The sequence below is a fragment of the Gallus gallus genome, chromosome 9, assembly GCF_016699485.2.
Source record: "Gallus gallus isolate bGalGal1 chromosome 9, bGalGal1.mat.broiler.GRCg7b, whole genome shotgun sequence".
Lineage (NCBI taxonomy): Eukaryota > Metazoa > Chordata > Aves > Galliformes > Phasianidae > Gallus > Gallus gallus.
The window spans coordinates 18,423,635-18,435,906 of record NC_052540.1 but is presented as its reverse complement, the minus strand read 5'-3'; the positions used below and the strand labels follow the sequence as shown (position 1 = coordinate 18,435,906).

The following is a 12,272-nucleotide window of genomic DNA, read 5'->3' as shown; positions in this document are numbered from 1 at the left end:
GCGTTGTTGATTTAGTGACAATTAAATCAGTTTCATATGCAAATGTAGGCACTGGGCTACATCTCAATGCTGGTATTATTTAAACATTTTGGTTTTTAAGCTTAAAAAAATTGGAAATGTCAACTAATGGGATCCAAGAGCAAAACTTGCATTTTGGATCCAAAATGTCTTCTATCAACAGTGATTCTCTCCAAAGTCTTTATTGTCCACCATTTATTCAGTAGTCTCTAATGACAGGAGTAATGGTAATAATAAATGCCAGGGCACTGCTGGGAGTAAAGTCTAAAACAGTCATTCCTGCACCTGATGTGTTGCATTGTTTTTCTTCCAGTAGGAATAAAAGGAGGTAATTCCTGTACTCTCCTGATTGCCCCTGAGCTCTTATCTTCTTGATGTTAAAGGGACACAGAAACGGCTTAAATTGGCTTTATCCTTTTAATGTAGATTCAATTAATTGAGGTTAATGACTATGTGCTGGAACTTGGGGAGTTGAGTTCATTTTTCAATGCAGTCTGTCCTGTGACACCATCTGTATTTTTAGGGGGAGAAAAGAAAATGGAAGAAAAAAAGAAAGAAAATAAAGATTGTATTATTGTGATTTAACTGAACACGATATACAAAGAAATTGAGTTGTTGCCTCTCAAGCAGGAGCAAAGCTGTCAGATGCATCTGCAGAAGTGCAACACACAGTTGACCAACCCCTTAAAAATGCTTTCATTGCATCTGTTTTCTAAACCTGTACTCTTTAACTTAGTATAATCAGCAGACTCTTTGGGAGTAGTAAATTGTGACCTGTTAGTACTTCGATGAATACTCAGCCTGTGATGTTTCTTCATCTTCACTACATTAATATATCATGGCCAAAAGAGCGAACACTAAAGGAGTTATTCCAGGAGGAGTGCAAAATTGCAAACTGCTGTCTAGTGGATATGGAAAGTGATGCAATTTCATGATGCTTAACTTCATATACCTTTAAAGTATTACCTAGAAGACTGCAAAAGGTTAGTCAGATGAGTACTTCTCTAACCCTCTCTTTTTTTCATTTCCATTCACAGGATTTTTGAGCACTGGGGACCAAGCAGCAAAAGGAAACTATGGCCTCCTTGATCTAATTCAAGCTTTGCGATGGACTAGTGAAAATATTGGGTTCTTTGGTGGTGACCCATTAAGAATAACTGTTTTTGGATCTGGTGCAGGCGGTTCATGCGTCAATCTGTTGACTTTATCCCATTATTCTGAAGGTAACCGTTGGAGCAATTCAACCAAAGGTATTATGCAGGTTGCAAATTTTGACAATTTTGGTGTCTGCATGCCACCACCATTAGTACTATGTGATGCTCTGTATATTCCCTTTGTTCTATGAACAGTTGAGTTCAGCTCAGTATTAAGCAAACTTTCTAAAGGCTGTACTTAGCCGCCTTCTCCCTCAGCTCTTCTGTGCATGTTTAAATTTTGGGTCACTTTCTTCTTTTTCCTATGGAGCTTTGTTGAAATGCTTTATAGCAGACTTCTGAACAGCATATGCTCAGTGTATCAGTTTTGTCTCTCTTCTTTCCTACCTAAGGGTGTCCTTTTTGGAAAACCAGTCAGTCATGCTCACAGTAGATGAGGTCATCTATATTCAGACAATCATGAAAGGCAAGTTTAGTTTCTCATGAGGAGCAGAATTTAAGGAAAACTAAAAAGACACAGTTTCTCTTTTCAGGCTAACAACTAAAATACTTAAAACTATTATTCTGTGTGAAGGAGAAGAGTACCTAGTTCAGAAATCTTTGGTCTGAAACTGCATAAGCTTCACTTGCTGTCATCTAATAAGAAAAATGGTTGAATGTCTTGCATGCATGATCCAAAATTGTCAAAGCATCCAAGTTGCAAATGGATTTTCTTCTATATCTTTTCCTATTCCATAACTAACAGCTTTTCTCTCTACTTGAGGCAGTCAGCAGGAAATTAAAAACATGCTGTTTGAGGCCCCCAATTTTTTATTCCATAAGCTTAGTATCAAAGTTCCACATGTTTTTTCTCATTTGCATGGCTATTGCTTATTGATCACATTACTTCTGTCTCACCGTGTTCACAAATAAATCCATACTGTTTATTTTTACAAAGGAAATCACACTGTCACTGGGCACACAGTTGCACACTGGTTTGTATTGTAGTATCTTCATGGAAGACTAATTGGCCAGTCATAAAACAATAATTCTGCTGAGATTAGAAAAGCTGTATTTACCCAACGCTGTGATACAGAACCCCCTGAGGTCAATGAAAGTGACAGATTCTTTAGATCAGGCCTTTAAACTATTTTAAAATAGAGAAATATATGGATTATTTTTACAAGAAGCATTACCCTGTAATCTGAAGGTCACACTGCTTCATGTTTTTTTTTTTTTTTTCACCAGAACTCAGAAGAAATAACTTTTGGTGTAGAGGATTTGGCTTAGAGTTGAATGAGACCTTGTTTATCTTCCTTCCTCTTACTTAGTCTTAATCGTAGAATCATAGAAAATCCCAAGTTGGGAAGGGCCCATAAGGATGACAGAGTCCAACTCCTGGATCCACAGAAGACCACAAAAAACCAGACCATAATACTAATCTTACTGATGTAATATGGCATTCATGTGATATGCCACTATTTAAAATATCTGGACAGTCATGTCTTGCCTCTTATCAGGAAATTTTACTCTGTCATATTCAACACACATCCAGAATTCTGCTAGGAGCAGAATTTCTGGGGGGATACTGGTGCCATTATTTTCCAACATAACGGTTCAAAGGATCTGGAGGGAGGGTTTAAGGATGTGTATGTAAAATGGAGTTGTAAACGTCAGGGTTTCTTTTATAACAAAAGAAAAACAGCAAAAAAAAAAAAAAAAAAAAAAAGCTTTATTGAATTTTGGATTAAACAGAACATGCCACACCCACGTGTACTCATTATATTTCATATGGAGATTGTTAGACTTTCCACTAAAGAATTACTAAAGTCAGCTTCAAATAAGGAAAGCTGTTTCAATTTTTTCCTAATATTTTCCAAACAGATTTTGTTGCAAACTGTTAACCAGTCTCTTTCACAAGATGCAAATTCAGTTGCTCTCTTTGCTCCATTTTCCTTTGGAAGGATCACTTGGTAGCTGAGAGGACAAATTCAGCCCCTTTCAAGATGGTGCTGTTTAGTACTGCCCATCTGCAAGTGGGCAGAACAGCACTCATCTTTAGAAAGCACTCTGAAAATGTAGATGAATAAATGCAAATTGCAAATTATTATTATTTATTTGGTGAGCTTTTGAATAGAAGTCACAAAGCGATATGGTCTGCTGAGCATTTAAATCTTCTTGCCATCAGTTTGAAGCCCGTAAGCTATAATAATCATACACATTATCAGATAAAAATATATTTCTCCTTCCTGTGAGATACTGATCTGACAGAATGAAAATAATTTTTCACAGCATTATTCATTTTCTATCAGTAGTTTGAGACGAGGAATATTTCCTTAAGAATTCTTCTCCAGAAGGGAGAAGGCTTAGTTTCAGTTCCTAGGATAACTTTATGGCTAGAGGTCTTGACTACTTTCACTTAATCCAGTGTTTAATGTTTATATACACTTAGCGAGCCATTGTGTTTAGAGCAGCATTTTTTAATACATAGCTTACTCTTTCTGTCCTTGTTCAGAGATATTTAATGAAGCAATAAAAAGAGATTTATACAGTATGCAAAAAGAAACATTATGAAGTATCATGAAATACATGTTTGTGAAAATTCAGTTTTGTCATTTTGTTACATTTATTACAATGCCTGGATCCTCTGTGGTAATTCCTCTGACTTTGAACTGATTTATACTAGCTCAATATCTGACCTTGTAAACATGCAAATATATTTTTACTTGCTTTATAGCTCCAGCTCTTTCTTATTTTTTACTCATTTCTTGCAAGGAAATAATATCTTGGATACGACTCCTCGTAAATTTAAGGGGAAGCTTGAGTTTACACATTTCAGTCCCTAAACCTATCTGATTTTAAGACTTGGATTTCACTTTAATACAGTTTAAAATGATTTGAAAATTCCTCAGAAGCTTGTAAAATGTTTCCTGACAGCAACTGATCCTTATTAAGTTCTGAATGTGCAGAATCTGGTACTGCAGTATAGTTTGTAAAGGCATGTCTCTGACTTAATTAAGAGAATACGGAAATAATTAGTTTTATTTTTTTAATCAATAGAAATATGTTACCTATCAAAGTATATGTGGTGTTTTGCATTATTGAAATCTAGTTCTGAAGTAAGCTGAGTACCTTAGTTCTAGTTCCTTTTGTGGAAATACCCCGCTCTTCATCAAACATGGGCCAGAATATACATCCTGAGCAAAATTAACTAAGTGAGGCCAGATGTAATTTCCTGTCAGTTCCTGACCAAAGTCAGTGGAATTACTCTGGGTGCCTGCAAACATAAGTAAAACCTAATTCTGAGCTATATGTCTTATATTGGTACGACTTACATTTGCAGTGGACCATTTTGTATTACTCGTAGTGAGCTACAGAGAGGTCGAATCCAGTGTAAAATACCTTCCAGTAGTAAGCACTAAAGAGTTAATGATATGAAATGGATGCACATCTATGAAAATAAAAAAAAGAAACACAAAAAAAGAGAAAGGCCACAAGCACCTACATATACTCGAAGTTCCTATTATACTAACATTAGAAATGAGAATTAGAGGAGATCAGTTTTTCTGCCTTTTGTTACACTGAAAATTTCTTTCAGAAATGGAACTGCCCACTTCAGAGGGAGTGGGAAAAAGAGAAAGCCCAAAATGGAAGGAGTACATGAGATACAGGAATAAGGTTGGAGTCTTCACCATGTTAAAGTCAATAGCAAAAAAATTGATTTATTGACTACAATAGGGGTGAGACTTTACTTCATAACACACTCAAAAATGCTTATGGAGGGGAGAGGAAAAGATCAATTTTAAAACATTTTTTATTTCTATGAATAGAATTCCTGATCCAGAACGCTAGTTAAATCAGCAGAAATTCAAATTAGTTGCACTGAAGTCCTTGGGATTTGCTACAAGTTTATATACAGAGCTGGTTCGCGCTCTCTTTGCTAAATGAATACCTGAACATATGCTCAAATCTCCAAATTACAAAGCTAAATGGTGTAAAATAAACATTTTTCATGTTTCACATGTGATCACTATAAGCATTCATTAAAACAAGATTTTACAAGAAAGAATCTTGACTCTCAGACACATATAAATTTAATAGCTGCCTAGTACCTTCTCATCCATTGCTCCAAAACACTAACTTTTGCTATAATATACAATTCAAATACACTGTACCTCTCAAACCAGGTTTAATCCCAAGGAGAAAGTAAAATAGCAGTATATTAGTTTTATTTATATGTGATCATATACATGCATGCTCCTGATGGCTTGGAGAGACTTCCTGGCTTTTTCTCCAGCCTATAAAGTGCTTTAAAGGCCAGAGTTTCTTTCATGCTAATAGTATTACTCTACACAAGGTAATGCCACTTCTTTTTCTTCCTGAGTTCCTTTTGAAAGTCTGATCTTCAGCTGGACTACACAAAGGTAGAACCATTTGCTTCAGTTTCTGCACATATTATGTTTATTTTGTAGACATTACCTGTAGACTCAACAGCAGTCAGAGCTCATCATCTTGTGTATTTATCTATTACTGAGATTGTTTTTAAGTATTTTTTTCTGCTAAACTTTACTATTGTTTCAAAGAACTTCTTTGAATCTTTCAAGTATATAGCTGTTTCAAGGTCACTTCAGTAGTTTTAAAATATTTCTCCCCACAGGACTTTTTCAAAGAGCAATAGCTCAAAGTGGAACAGCACTCTCCAGCTGGGCAGTTAGTTTTCAGCCTGCAAAATATGCCAGGATGCTGGCTACAAAAGTTGGTTGCAACATGTCAGACACTGTAGAACTGGTAGAATGTCTACAGAAGAAGCCTTATAGAGAACTTGTTGACCAGGACATTCAACCAGCTAGATACCATATAGCCTTTGGACCAGTAATTGATGGCGATGTGATACCAGATGATCCTCAGATATTGATGGAACAAGGAGAATTCCTCAATTATGACATCATGCTGGGAGTTAATCAAGGCGAAGGGTTAAAATTTGTTGAAAATATTGTGGATAGTGAAGATGGCATATCGGCTAGTGATTTTGACTTCGCAGTTTCTAATTTTGTCGATAACTTGTATGGATACCCTGAAGGCAAAGATATATTGAGGGAAACTATTAAATTTATGTACACCGACTGGGCAGATCGACACAATCCTGAGACCAGAAGGAAAACACTGTTGGCTTTGTTTACTGATCACCAATGGGTTGCACCAGCAGTGGCCACAGCAGATCTTCACTCGAATTTTGGATCGCCTACATATTTCTATGCCTTTTACCATCATTGCCAGACAGATCAGGTACCCGCATGGGCAGATGCAGCCCATGGAGATGAGGTTCCTTACGTACTGGGAATCCCCATGATTGGTCCTACTGAATTATTTCCTTGTAATTTCTCCAAAAATGATGTCATGCTAAGTGCAGTAGTGATGACATACTGGACAAACTTCGCAAAAACTGGGTGAGTACCAGATAATGAATAATTTTATATACAAACACTGCGTATAAATAAGCAATGCTTTCCCTTGAATATCTCCCTTGGAAATACTTACAGATGAGTAAGAAATTAAGAATTGGGTTGCATAGCTGTGTAATGTCATTGAGTTCATTTATACATTCTGGCAAAGGAGGGAAAAATATCTTTGTGAGTAATCTGAATGAAGAAAATTTAAACACCATGTACACAAAAATCACTTAAGTGTTCCCCAGAAAAGTAATAAATTGAGTGTTTAACATATGCATGTAGTTAAAAATGTTTTACATTAATACATCTAACTAAAAAGTATGTGACTCAGAACTTGAAAGGTTTTGACATTTTCACAAATCCTCCTTTCAATGGTAGCTTAAAATACTTCTCCATCTTTGGTCGTTGGAGTCTAAGTCAGTATGTGTTACACTGAGCTATGCCCTGCTGTGGTCTTTTCACCTCTAGAAGACCACAGATACTGTGTGTGGACTGAAATGCTGTGATTCAGGTTACTAATGTGAAAATAGAAAAAGCTTAATGGCCTCTCACGCTGGTCTCTTGTAGGCATTTGCCCACATCACCACACTGCTGACAGTTTTTCCTCAGCAGTAAAAGATTTGTGTGAGTGATACTATCATATTGTAGAAATAGAGAAGTGATGAATTCTATGTAACAAAAGATTGTAAATGGTTCATTTGCATAATGCTGTATCTAACTGAGATTAATAAGATTTCTCCTTTTAAGAAATAGTATACTGCTCTGTCCAAAGAAATGCAGACTTAAACGTTAAGTATAAAGTACTGATTTTATATTTCCTTTTGAAATACTGTATAAAATTTGAGATTTTCTTTTTTAGTGACCCAAATCAACCAGTGCCACAAGATACAAAATTCATCCATACAAAACCAAATCGTTTTGAAGAAGTAGCATGGACCAGATACTCTCAGAAAGACCAACTGTATCTTCACATTGGATTAAAACCACGAGTTAAAGAACATTATAGGGCCAATAAAGTGAACCTTTGGTTGGAACTGGTACCTCATCTGCACAATCTTAACGACATTTCACAGTATACCTCTACCACAACTAAAGTGCCATCAACAGATAATACTTTCAGACCAACAAGGAAAAATTCCGTTTCTGTTACTTCAGCCTTTCCTACAGCCAAACAAGATGATCCCAAACAGCAACCAAGCCCATTTTCAGTGGATCAAAGGGACTATTCAACAGAATTGAGTGTTACTATTGCAGTTGGTGCATCTTTACTCTTCTTGAACATTTTGGCCTTTGCAGCATTGTACTACAAAAAGGACAAGCGGAGACATGATGTTCATAGGAGATGTAGCCCACAACGTACTACTACCAATGATCTCACCCATGCACAAGAAGAGGAGATAATGTCCCTCCAAATGAAGCACACTGACTTGGATCATGAATGTGAGTCCATCCATCCACATGAGGTGGTTCTCAGGACCGCCTGTCCCCCAGACTACACGCTAGCTATGAGAAGGTCTCCTGATGATATTCCCTTAATGACGCCCAACACCATCACAATGATCCCCAACACTATACCAGGGATTCAACCCTTACACACATTCAATACATTTACCGGAGGACAGAACAATACTCTGCCCCATCCTCATCCCCACCCCCATTCACACTCAACAACCAGGGTATAGCCAGACAAGATGAAACAAACTTTATTTTTTGATGGATTACAGTAGGTGATATTACTGAAGATTACTTGGCTTTCAACCTACAGGACTCTTACTATTTAAATATGGAGGAATATTATGTGAATATACATATCAAGAACTTTTGGGGTTTTGAAAAAAAAAAAAGAATTGTACATATATCAAATGAACTTAAGAAACAAAAACAAACAAACAAAAACCACCCAACTGTTTGCAATTGCTTGAAACAGTTGTCCTGAATGATACTTTTTCATTCACATTCAAGTATTAATTTTCTGAAGATTTAAGTTACATAATGGAATTAGGCATGTGCAACACAAACAGGAAGGAACAAAGACTGAAAATTTTAAAAACCTATAAATATGCACAAGGGACACACTATGGAATGTCAGATAATTTTCACCAATTTTTATTTGGACCTGTTTTATTGTGTAGACCATATTTACATATTTGAATAAGTACACAAAGCACCAATGCTGTTAAGGCCTTAGGAAGGGGCTCATGCTGAGATCTGCCAGTCAGACAAAGAAGTTTTACAGCCTGGCAGGTACAACATTATCACTTAAGTGCTGTCAGTATAAAAGTTGTGGGAATAAAAGAAACTGGATATTTTTAGCACGATGTGCATGATAATTTATATGCTTGGTGGCTGTGCTGCTGATTAAGCCGTAATTAAAATTCTTCTCATCCCATTGGAGTTTTTAATAGAAGCTTTCTCCATCAATTGGCGCAACCTAAAGAAGTTTTTGAAAGGGGCAAAAGTAATTACAGTGAAATATTTCATAGTAATTTCAGTAAAAGAAGGAATTGCAACAGTTCTAAAAGGTATTTTTTGAATTCTAGGTGTGCAGTGGTGAAAACTCACTGATTTGAATCCCAGAAAAAAATCGATTTTCTTAATGTTGTTTTCCCTTTCCACCTAAATAACGTCTAACATGAACATAATTGTAACTCTAATGGAAACTCCTGTGGTAAAGGATTTATAATTTTCTGTGACTTAGTTACAATATATTTAGTTCAAATTGGTGAGGTGAAGTGTGTCCAAAGATTGAATTGCAATGATATTTTGCAATATAAAAATGCCCCAATATTACCACTCTGGTTACACCTCTCAGTTTATTGTTTAAACTCATGTTGCATGTTACAGAGTTTACTTATGATACTTTCATATAAAGTTAATTCCCTTTTTGCTATACATCAGCCATTCAAATGAGTTCTGTAGACCAGAAGAAGAGGGTGTGTAAGAACGGGGAGAAAGCCAAAACCTGGAAATTTTAAAATCTGAATACTCCGTATGTTTGTGTGATTTGAAATGAGTGTTCTAAAATCAAAAGAAATTTTTCATTCCCTGTTGCTTTCCAGTAATTATATACCACAGTCCTTTCAAAATGTTTGTATATGTAATCAGATGTACATTTATATAAAAGAAATAATTGAGATGGACTTAAGAGCACATCCCTGATAAATACTTTCTCTCTTATCTGTACTATATTTCTATTAGACTAAAGTTATGTGATTTTTTTTTACATTTTTTCAAATTACTAGCAATTTTGATAGTTTGTAAGATAATGCGAAGAACTTTCTCTGACAAACTAACTGCAGTAACAGAAACATTTCTTTTCAGTTACTCTTTTTCAAGAATGAAAGCTTATTACACAAAAAAAAATAATAAATTGTATACTACTTGATGGAAAATTACTTTGTACTTCTTGGCCATATTACTGGTCACTGAGTGAAATAAAGATAATCTGGATAACGAATATTATTCCAATGCTAAGAGACCTGATCTTTGCTCATTAAAGAGCTAAAATGTTTATTGCTGTTTTGTCATTTTTTAATGAAGTAATGGTAACTGTCTCAAATAAAGAGTAATATCTTAAGACCAGTCTGGTTTTTGAAGACACGGGCATGCCTTCTACAGTTAACAGAACTGCATGTTTACAGGCCAGTCCCAGCTACTATCACATCTTCCAAAAGTACCAACATTATGTTACAGCATTACACAGAAATCTCTCCTATCATTTTCACAAAGAAGTTCAAAATATAAATATGAAGACCAAAAAAGAAAGCCAGTGAACAGGCCTAATTGGAATAAATCTGTGGAAGTCCACAACAGAAAAAAAATCACCTTGGTTTTATTTGGATGTGTTAACATTTATGGAGCAACCGCTAGGAAGTTCAAAGCACGTTTGCTAACATCAAGCACAAACATTAAAACTGAAGCTGTAATCAAAACAAAATGCTGTGATTTCAGTCATTTTATTTAGCTAAAAAAGCCCACGATTGAAATCCATGTATTTGATGAGTTCATCTCTCAGTCCCCAGTGTTAAATTAAGATCTTTTGGTAGAAGCAAAAAAAAAATATTGTCTTCAAAATCCAGGGCGGTCTGTGTGCAATTTCTGCCTGATGTGGTTGTGCTTTTAGACTGTGACCTGCCAATGTAAACCAATAAAAAATTGTCTGCCATCTGATAATTATTGTTTAATAGGAAGATTGTATTTTGCTATGTTGATGAACAAAACAACAACAACAACAAAAAAAACCACAAAAATATTGATGGCCATAAAGCGAGATATTAATGAAATATGATTTTATGTGCTTTTCTTAACTTTATCAAAACCAAAATAACTTTCTACTATAGTTTATTTGTGGCCATATATCTATATATCTCTATATATACAGTATCTGGTAATTGTTTACTTTTATTAGTTACAAAATAAATGATTTAGGTAAACCAAGCATGACACTACACTTTATTTTTGTCAGCCAACAGTATTTAAAATGTGAAAGATGAAGTCAACGATAAAAATTTTGTCAGTCCTGTTTGAAAATAAGTTCACATAGGATGCGGATACTGTGAATGATATTTTAATGGCTACTTCACATCACAGCAGCTGGCCTTCCAGAAGGGAGGTGGTTTCCCACATCGTAAGATGACATTGAGAAAGACCAAGAGATGTTTTAGAGCTGAAACGTAATAAAAATAGAGGAAATGGTTTGGGAATATCGTCATTATGCTTCGTGGAATATAAGTTTGTTCTTTTTAAAATATTTATCTGTTTGATTTGTTTCCACAGTAGCCTCCAAGAAAACAAAATCAAGTGTGTTATTTAATTTCTTGTATCATCCTTGGACCAGATTTCCAATAAAATGAAGATATCAGTCGATCTTTGGAAATTCAGTAAAAATATTAAAAGCCTGCATTTACTGCTTTCACACTTTTGTAAATATGTTTGCAGACCTTTGGAAGGAAGTGTATTCTACCACTTTGAGAAAAACGTAACAATGGAATCATTGTCTCATTTACCTATTAAAATTACAGGCAATATAATGTGCTGTGCTACATTTCTAGGAGAAATAAAGCAGATAAAAATGCATTTTGCTCAGTGGTATCTTAGTTGGTTCTATGTGGTATTCTGCACCCACAGAAGAGCCGTAGAGCATGGATGAACTACCTGAATGTAACATTCCATAGGAAAATGTACTTGTTTTTGTTGTCTGCACTAAGTATGGTCTCCTATGTTACAAAAGTGTACAATTAACAGATGTTTTGGTTATCGAAATGTGCTGAAAACAGGAAAAATATAGGTCTAACTTGTAAACATGTTACAGCCTTAGAGACACCACTGCACAGAAAAGCTGGGATTTCTGTTGCCATCTTCACTAAAAGGTGATAACTGAATTCCTAAGAAGCTGCCAAACATCATGACATTCCTTTGCTGTTTGGAAGTTGTTTTTTTCCATGAGCTGTTGGTTTAAAATATTGGCCTTTGATCCCCCTTTTTTTTTCTACTAGTGTATCGTTGCCGATGATCGCTCTTCAGTATAAGCAAACATTAGATAATTTAATTATTGTTGTGAAAATGTGTGGCCAAGTAAATGAAATGAAAGGGAAATTCCCTGCAGAGGTTTTGTTATTTTTCATTCAAAGCCCTTGTTAGAATATCTGTTGAAGGAGTTCTGCTTTTTCTC

The 12,272-nt window shown here is 35.4% G+C and overlaps 1 protein-coding gene across 7 annotated transcripts in view; it reads left to right on the top strand.

Moving 5' to 3' along the window:
• The window catches only part of NLGN1 (neuroligin 1), a 304,610-nt gene that overhangs the window by 280,390 nt on the left and 11,948 nt on the right, over nucleotides 1-12,272 (top strand). For 3 of the 7 annotated variants that reach the window (NM_001398453.1, NM_001398454.1, NM_001081502.2), the window contains 3 exons: nucleotides 1,056-1,268; nucleotides 5,809-6,598; nucleotides 7,461-11,697. In NM_001398453.1, coding sequence (NP_001385382.1) covers nucleotides 1,056-1,268; nucleotides 5,809-6,598; nucleotides 7,461-8,283 — 1,826 coding nt within the window. In that variant the 3' untranslated portion in view covers nucleotides 8,284-11,697. Of the gene's footprint in view, nucleotides 1-1,055; nucleotides 1,269-5,808; nucleotides 6,599-7,460; nucleotides 11,698-12,272 lie in introns of those variants that run through there. The other 4 variants (XM_015291660.4, XM_015291655.4, XM_046898434.1 and 1 more) reach the window with 3 other exon arrangements.